The 17,666-nt window shown below is 47.7% G+C and overlaps 7 protein-coding genes across 7 annotated transcripts; 4 read left to right on the plus strand and 3 right to left on the minus strand.

Annotated features, from left to right (window-relative positions):
- Window positions 1–154: 154 nt before the first annotated feature.
- DEU56DRAFT_738164 (GTP-binding protein) lies at window positions 155–1,189 on the plus strand (the record flags this gene model as incomplete). The annotated part of the gene is made up of 6 exons (XM_041348640.1): window positions 155–298; window positions 353–385; window positions 432–604; window positions 653–735; window positions 789–995; window positions 1,047–1,189. The coding sequence occupies 6 exons, from the start codon at window positions 155–157 to the stop codon at window positions 1,187–1,189; spliced, it is 783 nt and encodes a 260-aa protein (XP_041207615.1).
- A 106-nt stretch (window positions 1,190–1,295) lies between these two features.
- DEU56DRAFT_807744 (uncharacterized protein) lies at window positions 1,296–3,096 on the minus strand. The gene is given in 8 exon segments (XM_041353408.1): window positions 1,296–1,328; window positions 1,334–1,823; window positions 1,925–2,013; window positions 2,120–2,228; window positions 2,734–2,768; window positions 2,862–2,909; window positions 2,964–3,009; window positions 3,061–3,096. 4 exon segments carry the CDS (start codon window positions 2,766–2,768, stop codon window positions 1,334–1,336), a joined length of 723 nt encoding a protein of 240 aa, XP_041207616.1. The 5' UTR covers window positions 2,862–2,909; window positions 2,964–3,009; window positions 3,061–3,096; the 3' UTR covers window positions 1,296–1,328.
- On the plus strand, window positions 2,886–3,451 carry DEU56DRAFT_913467 (uncharacterized protein; the record flags this gene model as incomplete). The annotated part of the gene is made up of 3 exons (XM_041357530.1): window positions 2,886–2,909; window positions 2,964–3,387; window positions 3,441–3,451. The coding sequence occupies 3 exons, from the start codon at window positions 2,886–2,888 to the stop codon at window positions 3,449–3,451; spliced, it is 459 nt and encodes a 152-aa protein (XP_041207617.1).
- Window positions 3,452–5,014: 1,563 nt separating this feature from the next.
- DEU56DRAFT_949404 (uncharacterized protein) lies at window positions 5,015–6,615 on the minus strand (the record flags this gene model as incomplete). The annotated part of the gene is made up of 7 exons (XM_041359108.1): window positions 5,015–5,565; window positions 5,629–5,647; window positions 5,696–5,719; window positions 5,937–6,031; window positions 6,110–6,164; window positions 6,391–6,413; window positions 6,466–6,615. 7 exons carry the CDS (start codon window positions 6,613–6,615, stop codon window positions 5,407–5,409), a joined length of 525 nt encoding a protein of 174 aa, XP_041207618.1. The 3' UTR covers window positions 5,015–5,406.
- Window positions 6,616–8,775: 2,160 nt separating this feature from the next.
- DEU56DRAFT_807792 (uncharacterized protein) lies at window positions 8,776–11,112 on the minus strand. The gene is given in 17 exon segments (XM_041353409.1): window positions 8,776–9,088; window positions 9,144–9,244; window positions 9,301–9,308; window positions 9,344–9,348; window positions 9,363–9,443; window positions 9,495–9,601; window positions 9,655–9,736; window positions 9,791–9,846; window positions 9,905–10,110; window positions 10,164–10,252; window positions 10,385–10,394; window positions 10,448–10,493; window positions 10,560–10,598; window positions 10,649–10,669; window positions 10,719–10,759; window positions 10,819–10,913; window positions 10,965–11,112. 17 exon segments carry the CDS (start codon window positions 11,096–11,098, stop codon window positions 8,935–8,937), a joined length of 1,275 nt encoding a protein of 424 aa, XP_041207619.1. The 5' UTR covers window positions 11,099–11,112; the 3' UTR covers window positions 8,776–8,934.
- A 697-nt stretch (window positions 11,113–11,809) lies between these two features.
- DEU56DRAFT_807801 (uncharacterized protein) lies at window positions 11,810–12,579 on the plus strand. Its single transcript, XM_041353410.1, has 2 exons — window positions 11,810–12,204; window positions 12,305–12,579. The coding sequence occupies exons 1-2, from the start codon at window positions 12,129–12,131 to the stop codon at window positions 12,565–12,567; spliced, it is 339 nt and encodes a 112-aa protein (XP_041207620.1). The 5' UTR covers window positions 11,810–12,128; the 3' UTR covers window positions 12,568–12,579.
- Window positions 12,580–12,714: 135 nt separating this feature from the next.
- On the plus strand, window positions 12,715–15,328 carry DEU56DRAFT_949422 (cytochrome P450; the record flags this gene model as incomplete). The annotated part of the gene is made up of 13 exons (XM_041359109.1): window positions 12,715–13,341; window positions 13,403–13,499; window positions 13,552–13,685; window positions 13,735–13,860; window positions 13,920–14,169; window positions 14,219–14,347; window positions 14,401–14,503; window positions 14,557–14,643; window positions 14,700–14,725; window positions 14,786–14,832; window positions 14,882–15,004; window positions 15,053–15,082; window positions 15,136–15,328. Exons 1-13 carry the CDS (start codon window positions 13,127–13,129, stop codon window positions 15,326–15,328), a joined length of 1,560 nt encoding a protein of 519 aa, XP_041207621.1. The 5' UTR covers window positions 12,715–13,126.
- Window positions 15,329–17,666: the final 2,338 nt, after the last annotated feature.

A 17,666-nucleotide genomic window follows, 5' to 3' on the forward strand; every position in this document is an offset into this window, starting at 1 on the left:
CTGAAACGCCTCTACGCCTCATGGCCCGGGTATGTACCGGTATGCCCATTGCCCACAGCTGGATTAAGGGCGCTCGCCACAATAGTGGTTATAAACCTACTCACAACGCTGAACAATTCTCATCACTCAGTCCCGGCATCATTTACCTTCATCCATGCGTCCTTCAGAGATAAAAGAGAAAATCAATCGCTTTCGAATTCTCATCATAGGAAGAGCCAATGCGGGAAAAACAACTATCCTAAAGAGGGTTTGCAACACCAAGGAGAACCCCCAAATATTCAATGGCGCTGGGGAACAGGTGCGTATTCTGATGCTAGTACTGCAATACTGATGACTGTCCTATCGACATCAGATCGATGCCACTGTTCTGAACGCATCCAGAGAGGTAACGTACTATCATCAGTTGGCAATATGAACTGATGTGTTCTCAGCGTGGAGAGCACGATATCGAAAACGAAATGATTTTTCAAAATAACTCGGGATTCATTTTTCACGATTCACGCGGTTTCGAAGCAGGCGGCGAATCCGAGTACAACAAGGTGAACACATTTATCGCAGACCGCTCGAAGAAGATAGATATCAAGGATCGAATCCACACTATATGGTAATCGGTCAACTTGGCGACATGCGTTGGCTCACTTCTTTGACATAGGTACTGTATCCCAATGGATCAAGCAAGCAGGGCATTCACCCAAGCCGAACTCAAGTTTTTCTCCCGCTGTGACACCGGAAGCAGTAAGCTTTCACATCTGCCCGTTGTTGGACTGATTCGCAACTTTGATCCTCAGTCCCAGTGATTGTAATATTCACGAAATTCGATGCCCTTTACGACGTCGAATTCGCGCGACTAAGAAAGGAAGGAAAATCGAGGACAGACGCCAAAGCACTGGCACCGAGGCATGCCGAGGAGACGTTTGCAAACGGGACGCAATTGAAGTTCCTGTACCACTCCAAGGACATCCGACGGCCGCCAAAATGTCACGTATGCCTCCCTGGTAAGCTGTGGATAGCCAAATTGCAATACATGATGACCATTGATCCATTAGACATGGACAAGGACGACGCAGACTGTGGGCCACTCATCAAACTGACGGCTGGAACTCTGGACAGCGAAGTCCTTCAGCAATTATTTGTCTCAACTCAACAAACGAACTTAGAGCTCTGCATAGCATATGCAGTAGAACGGTAATTGCCCATAATCTCATTTGCCTGCCGAAAATGTTATTAACTATTGTCCAGCACACTCGTGGCATTTGTTGACTCTGATGAGAACATCTCATCTGAGGATGCAATAACGAGGTTGTGTGACTGGTTTCCACATATTTACGTAAGATTATGGGAATCTTTGAAATTTGCTGTTATTTATGTTGGGCATTTGCAGGCAGTATGTCTGTTGATCCTCGTTCGAGCTCAAGCCATGCTGATCCAAGTCATTGCCCACCGTTCGCAGGGTGTGAGTGTCTTGATCCTCGTTCGAGCTCAAGCCATGCTGATCCGAGTCATTGCCCACCGTTCGCAGTATGTGAGTGTCTTTATCCTCGTTCGAGCTCGAGCCATGCTGATCCGGGTCATTGCCCACCGTTCGCAGTATGTGAGTGTCTTGATCCTCGTTCGAGCTCGAGCCATGCTGATCCAAGTCATTGCCCACCGTTCGCAGGGCGTGAGTGTCTTGATCCTCGTTCGAGCTCGAGCCATGCTGATCCAAGTCATTGCCCACCGTTCGCAGTATGTGAGTGTCTTGATCCCCGTTCGAGCTCGAGCCATGCTGATCCGAGTAATTGCCCACCGTTCGCAGGGTGTGAGTGTCTTGATCCTCGTTCGAGCTCGAGCCATGCTGATCCAAGTCATTGCCCACCGTTCGCAGGTCGTGAGTGTCTCGGTCCTCGTTCGAGATCGAGCCATGCTGATCCAAGTCATTGCCCACCGTTCGTAGGGTGTGAGTGTCTCGATCCTCGTTCGAGCTCGAGCTATGCTGATCCAAGTCATTGCCCACCGTTCGCAGTATGTGAGTGTCTTGATCCCCGTTCGAGCTCGAGCCATGCTGATCCGAATCATTGCCCACCGCTCGTAGGTTGTGAGTGTCTTGATCCTCGTTCGAGACCGAGCCATGCTGATTGACGTCATTGCCCATTCGTTGATAGAGAGTGAGCGCAGTGATCTTTTTTCGAGCTCGAGCCTCAGTAACTGAGAAATTGTCCATCCGTTCACAGAGAGTGAGTGGGGTGACCCTTTGTCGAGTTCGAGTTTTGCTGACTGAAGAAATTGCTGATCCATTGGCAGAATGTCAGTATATTCATCCTCCACAGACCTTGAGCTATACTCATCAAAAATTTGCTGATCCATTGATAGCTTGTAAGTGTGTGCATCCTCTGTCGACCTACCACCTTACTCATTCAAGTGTTTTCAGGGTGTGAGTTCATTATCTGTCGACCTCGAGTCATGCTGACCGAAGACATTGCTGATCCGTTGACAGATTGTGAGTGGATGATTCGCCGTCGGGGTCTAGCCATGCTTGTCACTGATATTACGCATCCCTTCACAGCCTGTGAGTGATTTATCCTCGAGCCTTGCCCACCAATGACATTCCTCATCCATTTCCAGAAAGTCAGTGTATCTATCCTGCGTCGAGCTCGAGCACCGCTCATCACTGACATCGCGCACCCCTTAACAGCGTGTGAGTATTCAATCCTCGAACCTTGCTCACGAACGATATCACCGATTCATCAATAGGACGTGAGTTTGTTCATCCTCCTTTGACCTTGGGCCATGCTGACCGAAGATCTTATTCATTGACAGTATGTGAGTGTATTCATCCTCAGCAGAGGCAGACAATTTTCAACCTTCCATCGTGATTTCACCAGATTGAGCTCGGTCAACGTGAAGAGATGGCGTCTAGGTTACTCTCTGTGGTATGTCCAATTGGTCACAGACTACACACAATTCGCATGTTGAAAATTTGCCAGGCCTCTGGCTCATCGCCATTGGAGACAATTGTTCAGCTTAGCTCTGGTGAATTTTCAGGCAATGTTGCAATGAACCTGCTTATCATTGATCATGTAGCTGCCGTTATCGTTTTCGAACACTCTTTCTACATCTTTGACAAGCAGCGCTATCTTCAGGACCAGCAGCAGTCTCTTCCCTACATTACTGACGCTCTCGAGCAGTACGTGGTGTCTCCACATGCTGCTGCTGTCAGGGAAGCTGGGAGTGCTGCCGTCCGTAAATATCAAGAGGCTGTGAGCACTGTCGAAAAAAAACCATCTACTTGGAAGGCGAAGCTACCTTTTGAACGCTCTCGGAGGAAGGCGCAGCAATCTTTTGGACTTTCTGAGATCAAGGCGGAGTTGATGAAAACAGTTCTTGGAATCACTTTACAATATCGCCTGCGTATGTATCAACTCTGATGATTGTAACAATCCCGCTGATCTATTTGTCTTCAGCGAGACCTTGATGGTGGGCAACGCACCACCACGTGGCTGATGTTTGGGGTGGAGCTGAAGTATTCGGTGGTGAAAGCGAGTGTATCGAATGGTCTGTCGAGGAATTTTCAGGAGGTTGAAATAGCTGTATGATCATGCAATCTGGTGCTTTTTCTGGTATGGCGCATACGTCTTTGAAGCATGTTGGTCTCCCTCGGTCGATACGGTGGCGAGACCTATGGGGCTTGATTATACCTCCCCAAGTATCCGTGGTCCGATTGCGAGTGCATGAAGGTAGGGTATGTTCTGCATCACCAGCTATTCTCTTAACAAACCGCTTCCACCCCACGAGGTCACTCAGTTCTCTGTACATCGATTCCTGTGGCAATGGCCCACGTATCGCTTTAAAGCTGGTAGAGACTCGTCTCGCTGCCGTCTTCGCCGTCTTCTAGGGGAACATCACATTCCTATCAATCGCGCTGGCCACTGTGCATTGAATATCCTGAGTGAGATGAACTGCTGTGGCTGCCAGCGACGACGACAACGACATATTGTACTGACTATCATCGACCGACTTATGTTACAGGCGCAGGACGATGTGGATGTTCAAAAGGATCCTAATGGCGAAAGCACTAGGTCAAATGCACGCAGTATGTCTGAGGATCGAAGTTTGAGATTGTGAAGCATTGAGTCTGATCGGAGAGAAAGGTTCAACTCACTTGGTTTCTGAATTACTGCACTCTCAACTTGCCAGAAACCACTAGTATTGATAACAATAACTTGAGCTGTTGCTGGCAGGCGCGGCAAAATGGTGGCACTACGTCAAAAATTAATAGACTCGGTTTATGTGTGTAGCACTTAGTCACCGCTGAGAAAGAGAATCAGGATCTTATGTCCTCTCAAAAAACCTGCAGAAGAACTAAAGTGCAAAAGTGATTTCTAACGAGATCAAATTTGAGGGACCTGGGAGGCAAGGGCCAGAATATTGTCCACCTGCCATGATCCTACCTGTAGCGAGTCAAAGAATCGTGCTGCACTCCGGAACCCATGTGTGTGGGGTTGAATAAACTGCCGGACCTTCGATAGTGCCAATCTGTGAGCCCTTGACAAAAGTTTTCATCTCCGATGTTCGCGTGATTGGACGAAAGAAATGCTAACCCTGTATCCATCTCCCGCAGGGCCAATCACTCCACGAACCGGGCCGCACGGGCCCGCCACTAGGGTGTTAGAAGAAGTTCAGGCTCAGTTGCATAAAGGCAACAATATTTCCGCCGTTTCTAGGAATGTTGAACAGTGTGCAGTTCTGCTAGCCGGAAAAACTCGGGAGTCAAAGTGGTTCTGCCCCCTACGCTATCTGCGTCCATGCCACACGGTACCCAAGCTCGCAATGAAATATTGTTGCCGTGGTGATCTCGTCACTCATGCCAAATGAATGCCTTAAATCCTTGCTTTCCCGAATTGCTGGCCATTTGCATTGACACCACACATACGTTCGGTAAACTCGGGAAGTCGGAATCAGATAAAAGCGTTTGAGGGCTCGAGAGAGAAATGGGAAAATGGGAAAAAAGCAATTCAAGTTTGAAATAGGATCCAGAAAATTTGCGAATACTGTGATTGATAGGCAGATTGACCGAAAAGCATGAAGTGCAGCGAATAAAATCGAAAGACAGTCAGGATGATGGTTGAAAGATGGAAGAACTATGAAGAAACAAACGGGCAGATGAAGATACTTGCCTTGTTAGAAGTGACAGCGATGTTCTAGATACACTCGTTGCGGAGCTCGGTCTGGCACTCGAACGCGGTAATACATGTAACATCGTAGCCTAGGCAGTGAGGGTGTCTCAACCGCAGCCAACATCGAGAAGAATGCTCAAGGTCTTGATGGGAAGTGTCCTCGTTAGCATCAGGGATGACGCTAAAAATGTAGATCATGCAGGGCCAAGATACCTCTGTTTGTGTGGGTGAGGTATTTGATTGTGCTAAGCGCTCACCATTTGTAGAACTCATACCCTTCTAGGTAGTGTACACCGTAAACGAGTAGAGTGGCGTCGAGTGTAGAAGATTTGCTTACGATCGTAGCAGTCGCCGCGGTGCAATTCCAACGCTCCCCCAGCTCCAGCTTCAGCGTAACAATTTTTTCCTTGGACTAAGACGTGAGGCGATCAAGTACTGCACGACGCTATCATGCCTGTGAACCGGGTCGACGTACAAGCAAGAGGAGTTTGAGCCTGATATGTGACAAAGTATAGCCGTAGTGTCGGTCGCGTGCAGCTTACTGACATCCCAAATCGGGAAGGATCCTATCGAAGGCAATTTGCTCGAAGTGAAAATTGTCACGTCACGCTCTTGCTCCCGACGACAATGACGCTAATATATATATACCCCAGTGGCTCACTGACAAAATATATATCGGTGTGCTTGCGTCCATGACTCATCAGATCTCCCAATCCTCATTCGACATTCGTAGTACTGGAAACATTGTTTTCTTCTGATGACAGCACAACCACTGGCATGCACCATGGGAACATCTTTCTCACTGGTGGTGGATTCGAATCTATGAGGGTAGGGTGAGTGTACCATTTAACCGGTTTTGACGAGAGCGTGGTTCGAGACTAATCATTGACAGCATTTAAACAAAAAAAATCAAGCTCAGTTACAGCATGTGTTATGCTCAACTATCCATCAGGCACAGTAAACTGAAGGGTGGTGCCGTTGCGGGCTTCTATGTTCAAGCTGATAGCAAGACTACAAAACTGCATCGTAAGTACTTCAGTCATACGTATTCAACTGTTTGACATGTTCTCTAATCCATGATCTCCATTGCTCGAGTGGCAGTGAAATTTGTTCAGAAGCAAGCACGTTGATCCGCTCTGCAATGAACTACTCGCGCGCCGTGCCATCAACCACACTGCACCGATGCAAAAACAGAAACACGACTCACTGTAGTTCACTGTCGCGACATGCCACTCACTCACAATAATCGACGACCGTATTCTACCGCGCCGGTGAGTCATATGGTTCAGTCCAGTATACAAACCACACTCACAATTTCATCGACGAATGTCGGCACGCATCTCTGCCCAGCGCAGCAACTTAATTCATTGCAAAGGCTGGGACAACTTTCACCGGCAGCCTCTTTGGCAGATACTGACGCTGTCAGAGCAGCAACAACAGCGAAGACGAAGGAGAAACGCATTGTTTGTGAGGATGTGATATGGGATTGAATGAATCTGATTGGGATGGTAGGAAAACGGCTTGCTTTTATGTGCTGAATATTGTTCTGGCAGAACTGGCAATGTAAGAAGAATCTATCCACCTGAAATCCCCTTTCGACCAGATGATATTTCCAATTCCAGCAGATTGCTAAGAGACCTCAAAATTGACTTGCTCTCAGGATCTCGATATTTTATTGGCAGAAGAGCTCATTGAAGGGCACGACGGTAATGTGCGTGGAAGTTTGCCTCGGCGTTTTCCTCGGTGCACGTGTCACAAGTCAAGTCAACAAAATCAAAATGTACGAAAATACATTCAATCGTTGCTCATGCGTTCCCAATATTTTGAGCATTTGGCTCAATGCACGGTTATACAAACGGTCCGAGACGAGAGCGTGACATGACAACTTCGACTACTAACTACCAAACCCTATCAATATCTACCTCGCGCGACGATCTGGCGTCGTATTGCAGATTCTACGATGGCAGACTTCGCTAATGGTGACCTGTGCGCACATGTTGTAGATGGCACGTAGTAATTTAGTAAGTCACTCAAATAATACATGACAGCTACGTATCACGCAGAGCGGCAGAACCTCGAGCTCACTCTTTAATACTGGAACACGTATACATTGATATTGGGGTAGTCGTATATCTTTACTGCATCCTTTGTCTCGCAAACCCCTACCTTCTCTTCTAGATGACACGAAGGCCGGTGTGTGAATCAATGACATCAATGCTATAGCGGGTAATATGTATTGCATACATGGATATCATCAAGTCAATGCCGCGTGGTTCAGTGAGGAGGACGGGTGCCACACACAACTCTTTTGTGACGTTAGGCCTTCGGCCAAGACCGGCAGGAGGTCATTTTTTCCAACATGGCAAGCTCATTGATGTTATCCTTTTCAGCGCAAGTTCCCAACAAGTTCCTCTTCAATATTCACCATCAGACTTTTTCCATTGTGTTTTCATACGAATTCGTATATTTTTTTCACTTGCCAAAGGCCTCAATGCTAACAGTTATGTACTACACGAAAACCGCGCCGGCACGTTGTCTGAGAACTGATTTGTTTACCCTCTTCTTACCGTGACTTGTCAGCAGCGAAATACCCCACCCAATGCGAGATGCGGCTTGGCTCATATGCTCTATCCATGTCACTAAGCCTACTATGAGCGAGGCACTCTCAGTTGATGACACTAAGCTGGCAATTATATTCATTCACCGGGTGAGTCAGTATTTTCTGTCGTTATGATAATCTGAGCCCCGCCACACCCTTCCTTCCGTGTAAGCCAGCTCTATGGGAAGAAAACTTTGCCTGGCGAATAAGGATGCCTTCGTCGTAGAGCATTGTACACCCTGGACCAGGTTGCGAACGGAAGAAGGCTTTTCCTAAGCCCGTCATCATGATATGCGCAACAAAATGATAGTATGAGAGGTTTCCGCGAATTAAAACCAATGTATCGGTCTCTTCGTTCCCATCCACAGGGTCAACTGCATCTTGTATCAAACAGTATCCTGCAGAGATTGCTGCGAAGTAGCATGGTATGTAGTAGTGCAATGCTTTGGTTTTTCTTTCCTATCCGTGAGGGCAACTTCTTCTCTCACGTCCCCTGGTAGCCACCATCCTCACCGTGTATTGCCGTTGTTGAAATTTAAAAAACGACACCTTCTTGCACAGGCCACGGCCCACCAATATTTTAGCTTGATATAATTTAACGCATTTTTTTTAGAAAGAAGTCTAACTTGGCCTGGTTATGGGACAGCTAGGAGCCGGGCACATGAGAGGATCAGGCGTCAAGTTGAAGAAACACTGACGCCGTGAGTTGGAAGATGATTTCAATAACATGAATTTGTGGACCAGGGTGTAGTCTCACGATAGTACAGAGAGGGGATACATGTCCGACTTCAACAAGCTCCCCAGATACCCAAAGATGTTTCCGTGTTATCGAATGTATTCTTTAATCCTAAAGTCTCAAGACACCGTTCTTGCAGCTGATCTCTTGGATGACAAGTGAGGGAATAATTCATTTTTTCAAATGGTTCTCAACACAGTACAAATACGAGCGATGTTCTACGAAAGTAGAGGGTATGCTATCACGAAGGAGATGCAGTTGCCATCCAGCGAATGTGCGTGCCCATGGAAAGCAAGTGACTAATAGCAATCAATCCAATCCAAGATCTACATAAATAACAGTACGAAGCGATGTGGAGCAAAACAAGTTTGAAACAAAGAAGTTCGTCCAAAACCTGCAACGAGTCTGGCAGCGTACTCACAGCTCTGTAGAGATGGCCAGAATCTTCATGTTTTTGGGGACTGGCTAAGTATCGTGCCATAACGAGCCGGATAATTAGTCTCAGAGCGCGGAGAGGATGGCATGAGAGGTGTGTTACGCAACAGGGGTGTCCGCTCGAAGGACGACCCTTGCGTTAGACCTCGTTCTCGCTCCACAATCCTTCACATATGAAGTTTTAGTGACAGATGCAAAAGAGTGACGATGGAATACGAACCCCCGCATTACAGCAGACGTAGTCATTCGCTTCGCACGGCTTTTACTCTGGTTATCCTCGTATCGATCTGTTTCATCCACAATTTCTTCTGATATGATCTCCTGCAGAAATCAAACCGTCGTCTCTGGTTATGTACTGGAGTCCAAGTCAGACATACCTCAATGACATCTAGAATATGGATATCAGTAACGGAACGGGCCTGTCTGGGAACGCGCACCTTCGAGCGTAATCACTCCAATCCCACCGCCTGAAATACCAGGTGTCCGACTGACAAGTAGTAAGTGGGCACGTCCTGTCTGACTGCAACGCATTCATCAGAGACGCCGCGGAAGTTCAAGTGAGTATTCTCACAAGTAATCTAGCGCCTGGAAACAGTTTATACTGGGACGTGCTTCTGGAAGAATCGAGAGCTTGAAATCCGAGACTGGGAGAGCTCGCGCCGGGTCGTATACCAACAGCTGAGAAACAACCTCAGCGTTTAGGCAGACTGGTATGTAACATCGAAAATTGCCTTCTTGATGAGTAGAAGTCCCTGGAATGACAGTGGATTCCCGGGTTCATGTATAGGGAAGCGTGAGTAGCCGCTTGTGAGACTGATTAAGCTGTTAGTCAAACTAACAATAGACAACTGCAACTATGACGTTTACATTGCGTCTACGGTTGCGTGATCAAGAATGGCGTCTGAGCTCAGCGTTACAACATCCTAGTGTTCCGCAACACATCAGCAACACCGTCCCGCCCATCGCCAAAGAATCACTTACCTCAATGGGTGTCATGATCGTCTCCACATTCTTCGTATTGAGCTCCAGCACACCATTCAATATGCTGATCTCATCATCCCGCAGTGGTTCCTCTCCCGTGCGATGGAACTGCAGAAAAGATTTAAGCTCAGCCTTCTTGTAAGTATGACCCTCATTCTGGCCCAGAACGTAGTCAAGGAGCTTTGCGATAGGGTACGCGACAGGAGCTATTGGCCATTCGAAGTTAATATGACCTCAAGACGATGTTAGCATTACATACCAAACAAATACATAAGGCAGAGCACGAAAGGCGCACACCGTGCACCGATTGAGAGGCCATACCTGACGCTGGCAGCCTGCGGGATAATTCTGCAGGAAATGCGGCAGGATCAATCTGAGAATTTTTGCCACTGATCACGGAGTACCGTACGTACTCTCTGCCAAAAAGAAAAACATGCCATATGCTCAGCAAGTCCAGCTCGGATAGGGACGAGAACGTACCCAAAAATAACTGACATCGACTAATCAGCAGACGGTAAAGTCATCAACAAATAAGATTCGTACCTATCGCTGTGGTGGAGATTAGAATGGCAGCAATGCCTCCACCAAGCTAGCGCAAATAGTGTTTGTTAATCGGCGGGAAGCCGAACGATCGGTATTCATTGATTTTACTCACGGCATCATCAAGAAAGATAGGTAAACTTTCGTTGATGACCTGCAGGTGTTGAGCTGTTGCAGACGTAGATACCTGAGATATCCACTCACGACGTTGCCGAGAAGGAGTACCTACAGTGAGCAATAAGTTATATGTGCGCGCGTGCGTGTATCAACATACCACTAAGACCCAATGGCGGCCTTTCTGCATCAGTTTTAATACTGGTCGTGTAACCAATAGTATCAACTCGGAAATGATACAAGGCCGTTTTTCAACACACCTTCCTGCGCATTGTGCTTCTCCTTCAAATCTTCTGATGACGTAGCCAGGACACGCAGGTGCAATTCATCCAGCCCCATCAGCCCAAGAGTTAATCTGACGAAAGATCAAACATGACACATAAATATCTAGACTGGATAGCCTCACCCTGCAAATACACCTCCTGCAAGCACAAGGACAGCACTGATAGCGATTTTCCACCAGAAGGTGGGTGAACCCACTGGCTCTCCCGTTGTCTCCGGGGACTCCATGAGCAGCGAGCGAGCGAGAGCAATGATCATAGTGCAAAAGGAAAGAAAGAAAGGAAACGAATGAACGTAATCAAAGACTCTGGTTGGAGCCTCGATCGCGAGGACAGGTAAATGGAATGGACAATATATTCCGGGCCAGAGTCCGGTGGTCTGGAATGTTCCGGGCGGAGATTTAACCCCTTCCTCGCTGACCACTCGCGCATTTGTTTGTTAAAATCCGCGCATTTGCTTGGTCATGCTCACCATCAACTGTCTGCTAAGATCGTTTCGACTGCTTTGCGTGTCACCCACGGGCCAGTAGTACTACCATGGCTGCCAGCATTTTCGTATGTCGAGAGGGTGTTACAAGATGTACATACCTTGTTCTGGGTGTTGTTCTGGTTTTGCAGTCGTCGGTCCTTGCACTCGTGTCTCCGCAACTGTGGACGTTAACAACCTTCGTCCGTTCTCTTTGTTTTCTTTGGAAGGGGGATCACGGCGTGGTTCTGTGTTCTACCAAGAACATTACACTTGGCACCCCCATCGTCGGCGCAATCAGGTATCGCTTCTGAGGTGTGTCTTGTGTCTCTGCCCTGGCGACAAGACTGGCGAAAACAGATGGAACATCTGCGAGCATCCAAATACATCAATTGGACTAATATTGATGCCCTCGACCCTTCGAACATTGCTATCAGCCATATCTTCGAGCGGATTGTCTCTCGGCGTTCACTGCAGACCTATATGACATAGGCTCAGTCTTTCGCTGGCTCGCTGATATCAACGCTCTCTCTGCTTCCACAAAGCACATTGAATCTTTCTGTTCTGACCTCTGAACCTTCTCAGACACTCGAGATCGCAGACTTACCACCTCGTCCTCTCCGAGTGTCTCGCTACATCCAAACATCACATGCGCAACTCATGATCACTCTATCCTGCCTTTTAAACTTAGCCTTCCGGAATGGATCATTTTCACCCAAAGATCTCGCGTTGGTGTTCCCATTCCTCAGCCGTCTGACAACCCATTGATACAGGGAATGCCACTCCTTCGGACGTCGTGGTTTTCTTGGAAGACGATATCGACATGGAAAAGGACATCAAGATAAAAATGTACAACGTCTGGACTTATCTTCCACCGGAATGGGACATGATTTTGCTGGGTAAGCGCCGGATTCACATTATCCATCGATACAAGACCGTGTCCTTCAGGTCACTGCTGGTCAAATGAATTTTTGAACCCTGAATTGACATCGCCTCGAGTCATGTTTCCTTTGTATGACCTGCCCACATGGACCCGCACACACCCATCTTACTCTCGACATTGCACTCATGCCTACGCACTTTCCCTGTCCGGTGCTCGGCGTCTTCTGCAGTATCTTCACTACCCACCTTTCGCATATCCCCGAGCCCCTGATCAAGCATTCAGTTTGTTTATCGACAGCGGACGATTACGTGCTTTTTCAGCGTTGTTCCGAGCCTTTGTCTTCCCGCGCAAGGTCTTGTCGAGTGACATAATCCCTTGATCTGGTGTAGGGAGTGCGTGGAGAGAGCATTTAGTAGTCTGCCGAAAGAGTTGCTCTCCAACAATGCTCCCACTTAACCTTTTGGGAGACTTTGGGTCGCGAAATCCTTTGAGAGCCGAGACGTGACACCAATATAATGAAATACACTGGCCAAACGAATCGCAAACCCCATTCAGGTGACCGTCCCATGCCACCAATCACTTCATATCCGGGTACGCGCCAAGTTGCCAACGCATCAGTCGGCATCGGGACCTTAAATGCCGTCCATGACTTTATTTTTACGGTGACATACGATGATTCCCCCCCAATCCTTCTTTGCGCTCATAACACTACAACTACCTGACCTGCGCATATCTGACAACACGCATCTTTTCCTCAGTGCCACGTCTCGGGCCAAGACGTGGCACCAATATAATGAAATATGCTGGCCAAGCCCCATTCAGGTGACCATCCCATGCCACCATCACTTGATATCCGGATACGCGCCAAGTTGCCAGCGCATCAGTCGGCATTGGGACCTTAAATGCTGTCCATGACTTTATTTTTACTGTGACATACGATGATCCCCCCCCAATCCTTCTTTGCGCTCATAACACTACAACTACCTGACCTGCGCATATCTGATAACACGCATCTTTTCCTCAGTGCTGCAGCTTGTCTCAGTGTCATAGGAGTGATTGCTCGGGTTTGCCGTCCTAAATCGGAGAGGGACCTTCCTCTCCCACCTTCCCCTCCCACTTGGAGACTTGGGGGGCACTTGGTGCCACCTCGCAGGTAAGAATTTGTATTCGAACTGTTGACTTTTTAATGCTAATTGTGTCCTATCGCTGACAAGATCAGATCTCACTATAGCAAAATGGATTGACGAGTACGGTCCTGTTATCACCATTCGATCAAAATTCCAGAAGATAGTTTTTATCGGCCGTTACAAAGTCAGTCCCTCGCTGCATTTTCATATCCAGGCTCGACAACATTCTGCGGCAGGCCGCCGTGGAAATCATGGAGAATCAGGGAAAATTTCTAGCTGACCGTCCTCGCATGCCTTCTGTCGCAATAGCTAGCGGCGGAATGGGCCTCACATTTGCTCCCTTTGGGGAGATGTTCCGTCGGATGCGTAGGTTAGTGGTCTGCGATACTTCATCTATATTACTTTTCAACGTGATGCAGAGCGCTTCATTCGCATCTCCAACCTAAAGCAGCTGAGGCCTATCAGCCCCTGCAAATGTCAAACGTGAAGAACATGGTTCTTGCCATTCTCAATGATCCAGACAACATTCAGAACCATGTGCTAAGGTAAGAGCTGTTGGTTACGATAGATTTGTGGCATTTTTGTGCTTACAGGTGCTTTGAAGTTTTTCTGCGACGACAATCACGAAAATTGCATATGGGAAGAATACGCCCACGGCTGCGACTGATCCCACCGTCCTTGAAGTTCAAAGACTCACTGTAATGACTAGGGAAATTCTGCGCCCTGGTTCTTACCTGGTAGATGCGATCCCGTGGCTCAGATACCTTCCTTGGTATGGCCGGGACTTAAAGCTGATGTTTAAGAGGATCAAGAAACTCCACACTGGTCAGCTGAACCGCGTGAAAGAGCAAATGGTGTGCACTTCCCTTTCAATGTTCACTCCACGACTGAGTTGTTCCACAGCATGACAACAATGAGGACATTGGCCCCTCGTTTTCGAAATATATGCTAGAAAATAGCCATCTCTATGGTATGACAGAGACTGAGATGGCCTACCTTTCTGGTGTCTTTTTTGGAGCTGGAACGCAAACGGTGGGGTGTTGTTTTGTTGCCTCATAATGTATGTAGCTGAAAACAGGTGAAAGACTAGTTTGGCAATATGCACAGTGCTCATGGCAGCCGCATGTTTCCCCGAGGAGCAAGCTAAAGTTCACGCCGAGCTCGATGCGGTCATCGGAAGGCACCGAGGTAGGTTGATTCCTTCTTGCTGTGCTATAGGTTCAATAATTTCTGCACTAAAGTGCCGACCTTTGCCGACCAAAAATCTCTTCCTCTCCTACAAGCATTCATCACTGAGGCTTTGAGATGGAGACCCTCGGCTACCGGTGGTGGGCATTTTCGTTTTCGTTTTGTACCTTAAGATGACACACAAATTATGCTGCAGCATTGCCTCACCGAACAACCAAAGACGTGATTTGGGCAAGTGATCTTTGAACAACTCATCGCGCGAATGATGATCTGGCCCAACAGGAAAATTATCGTATTCCAGCTGGGACCACAGTGTTCGGTAACCTTTGGTAAGCATCGTGCTTCAAGATACCAATGATCTAACGGTCACTCCCTTAGGTCTATCTCTCAAGATCCAGACGTATACCCGGAGCCTGAGGCGTTCAAGCCTCAGCGTTGGATCGGCGACCAAGGTAAACCGAGAGACGATATAAAATTCTTTGTCTTCGGGTTTGGTCGGCGGTAAGCACCGTCTTTCAGCTCTTAGTTTTTTAATGACATTCCTTTCAGCGTATGCCCCGGTCAACATGTAGCGGAGAGGTAAAACTATTTTGCACGCACGCTGGCATCCGAACTCACTTCGGTTGATGCAGATCGGTATTCATGAGCGCCCTCCTTATTCTTTGGGCCTTCCGACTCACTCTGGATCCTACGAAACCATTAGATAACATGGGGTACATGATTGGGACGATGCCAGATGTCCGGCCGTGCTTTTATGAGTTTGAGAAGAGAATTCCGGAAACGGAGCTCAGGCTCATGCTGCAGAATTATCCTGAGGCTAAATGAGAAGCTTTAAAGCTTGGATAGGTCAGGGACATTGAACCTTGAGGAGTAGGATGCAACACTGTGACACCCGTGCCAGGACTTGACTCGGACTTCGGACTTGGTCAAGGACCTGGACGGATCTGTCACTCGTCTCTATCACATGTCTGCTTAGAATTATCATAGGCTCCTACTTAGAGATAGTATAAAGGGTCATCTTATAGTTATCTGTAGGGATGGGCGCTCTCTAATGTTACATTAAGGCTTCGTTTCTGCCTATAGTCCACCGACAGATCTTGTTCATGCTCAGTGCTCTATCTTTATTCAAAGCAATACAGGACACAAATTGTCTATCTCGGGTCCAAAAACGACCGGGTTAACCTAAGGTTCAATCAACTTCTTGCGGTGTACTAAGCGGGAGGCGAAGTTTACTGTCGCGTGAGATGGTCCATTGCATGAACCACATATGGAGCCGGGCTCGGTGATCGTATTGACCTGTGAGAAAATATGCTTAGTCAGAAGTATTTTCAAAGAACGTCCGAGTTTGAGTTCATCCAAAGACCCATCATAACTTACATGCTCCTCTCCAGCTGTCTCAGAACACGATCCAGTTGCGGATGGCGACAAGCCCTAATTAGCGTTATATACTTGCTTACAAGCTGATGGCCCCACAGATGGGCTGAACAAAACGTTTAAATTGCCCTCGTTTTTTTCCCCCATCCATGGGGTCAACTGTGTCTTGCTAGTAGCCACTGTATCCCAATTCCTCGCGAACAATAACACTGTGCGTCACTTTCACGCATGCGCCACCAATGATATCACTGACGATGCAGAACACGACGCAGAGACGGCTCACGCAAAGCGTCATCAGCTGACAGCCTATAGGCTGGCCCCAAGGATGTGGGAAAATATACGCTGCTTCGTTGAATTTCTTCCCCATGCATGGCGTCAACTTATTCTATCCCATTCTCTACTGGCCACTATAGCTATCCTACCCCAGCTGTTGAACCCTATAACCTTCTCGCACGCTTCACCGGTGATCGCATTGACAATGGTTTTTTCTTGAAACCAGTCTGTCTTGGCCTAGTGTGACTTACCCCAAGAATGGGCATGGGGCTTGGCCTATTAGCAACTCAAAACTTGATACTTAATACTCAGTCAGTGGAAGTTTCTGGTATCGAAGCTTACACTGACATCGTTTGAAAAGTCACGACAGAATCAGTACATCCTTTCTGTGATCGTCAATGTACCACAGTATCTTTACCCACCGTTGGCTTCCTTGCGAGCCCGTGCCCAGCCCTACTCTGTCGTTTGCAACACTGCGCAGAAAGTAAGACGAGCTAGGGGTCGTCGTCTTTTCTGCCTGACTGTCCTTTAGCAAGTCTTATACTACGTATTTCACAGGGATACACTATTGTGTTGGTAAATAATACGACGCCTGGACGGGCATTGGAGATTCCGCCTGACTTATGCAATGGATCCACCGGGTGGGCGTCGCCATAGCAACGTCATCGAGCTCGAGCGCACCACCAATGACAGGCCTTGGTTAAATGCGAATGAACCTGTTCGTCCGGCACGGATTAGCATCCAGACAAGCAATAGCAAGCCGATCGGTACATCACGAATAGCTTATCGATTAGCTGCCAAGTTCGAACACGCCCACACCCTTATCATGACTTTCAATTATGATTCATATACAATCGTGAATTTGATATATTGTACACCTAGACCTGTTCTTTCCGTCAGATTGCAGCTTCGGAGACGTTAGTGCGGACACTGCACACCGTAAGGACCTCGCGATATTCCAAGCGAGGAGAGTGAGATTCGATTTTTAATGACAAGACAGTGCAACAATGGAGTGTTCGCTCCCGCGGATGCAACAATTGAATTACTCAAGTACATAATGAAAGGAGGGAAGCAAAGTGTTTATTCCCGCGGAAGCAAGTCGTCGACTCCATATCCGGACGCTCTCCATCTCCATATAATCATGATAAACTTCCAAAAAGATCGAGAGAAGGTCAATCGCAGTGAGGCTCACAGTTTCCTCAATGCGATCGAACGTCTCCCGATCTTTGCCTGACGCACTCGCAGAGCCTGATCCCGCGGAAGCAATTAATTCGCGTCAAGTCTGAATCTGCAAAGCATCGCGAACCCTCATCAGCTTCATGCACGTAAACATAATAGATACGCAGCGTGAACACCGCGGTCGTGGCCCCAAAAAAATCCGCAAAAGAAATCGGGGCACTGTGACGAGATGATATTATATCTCGTCGCATTGCCCTGATCGCGGGACATGGATGCTCTTGCAGAAATTGACCTCGCGGAAGCAGTTTTCGTGAATTTATCATTGACTCCTCTACGA

The sequence above is a fragment of the Suillus clintonianus genome, assembly GCF_016758775.1.
Source record: "Suillus clintonianus strain FC179 chromosome Unknown DEU56scaffold_43, whole genome shotgun sequence".
In the NCBI taxonomy this organism is placed as follows: domain Eukaryota; kingdom Fungi; phylum Basidiomycota; class Agaricomycetes; order Boletales; family Suillaceae; genus Suillus; species Suillus clintonianus.

Excerpts from the sequence above, each read along its gene's own strand:
- DEU56DRAFT_807801 (XM_041353410.1), top strand. The coding sequence starts at position 12,129 with ATGGAAAAGGACATCAAGATAAAAATGTACAACGTCTGGACTTATCTT. Across the intron at positions 12,205-12,304 it reads ATGGGACATGATTTTGCTGG|TCATGTTTCCTTTGTATGAC; the intron begins GTAAGCGCCGGA and ends CATCGCCTCGAG.
- DEU56DRAFT_807792 (XM_041353409.1), bottom strand. The coding sequence starts at position 11,098 with ATGATCATTGCTCTCGCTCGCTCGCTGCTCATGGAGTCCCCGGAGACA. Across the intron at positions 10,760-10,818 it reads GAAGCACAATGCGCAGGAAG|TATTAAAACTGATGCAGAAA; the intron begins GTGTGTTGAAAA and ends TTACACGACCAG. Across the intron at positions 9,444-9,494 it reads TTCCAGGCGCTAGATTACTT|TCAGACAGGACGTGCCCACT; the intron begins GTGAGAATACTC and ends AATGCGTTGCAG.
- DEU56DRAFT_807744 (XM_041353408.1), bottom strand. The coding sequence starts at position 2,768 with ATGGCCCAAGGTCAAAGGAGGATGAACAAACTCAC. Across the intron at positions 2,014-2,119 it reads ATCAACGAATGGGCAATGAC|ACACTCACATACTGCGAACG; the intron begins GTCAATCAGCAT and ends ACGGGGATCAAG. Across the intron at positions 1,824-1,924 it reads ACACTCACACCCTACGAACG|CTCGAACGAGGATCAAGACA; the intron begins GTGGGCAATGAC and ends GCATGGCTCGAG.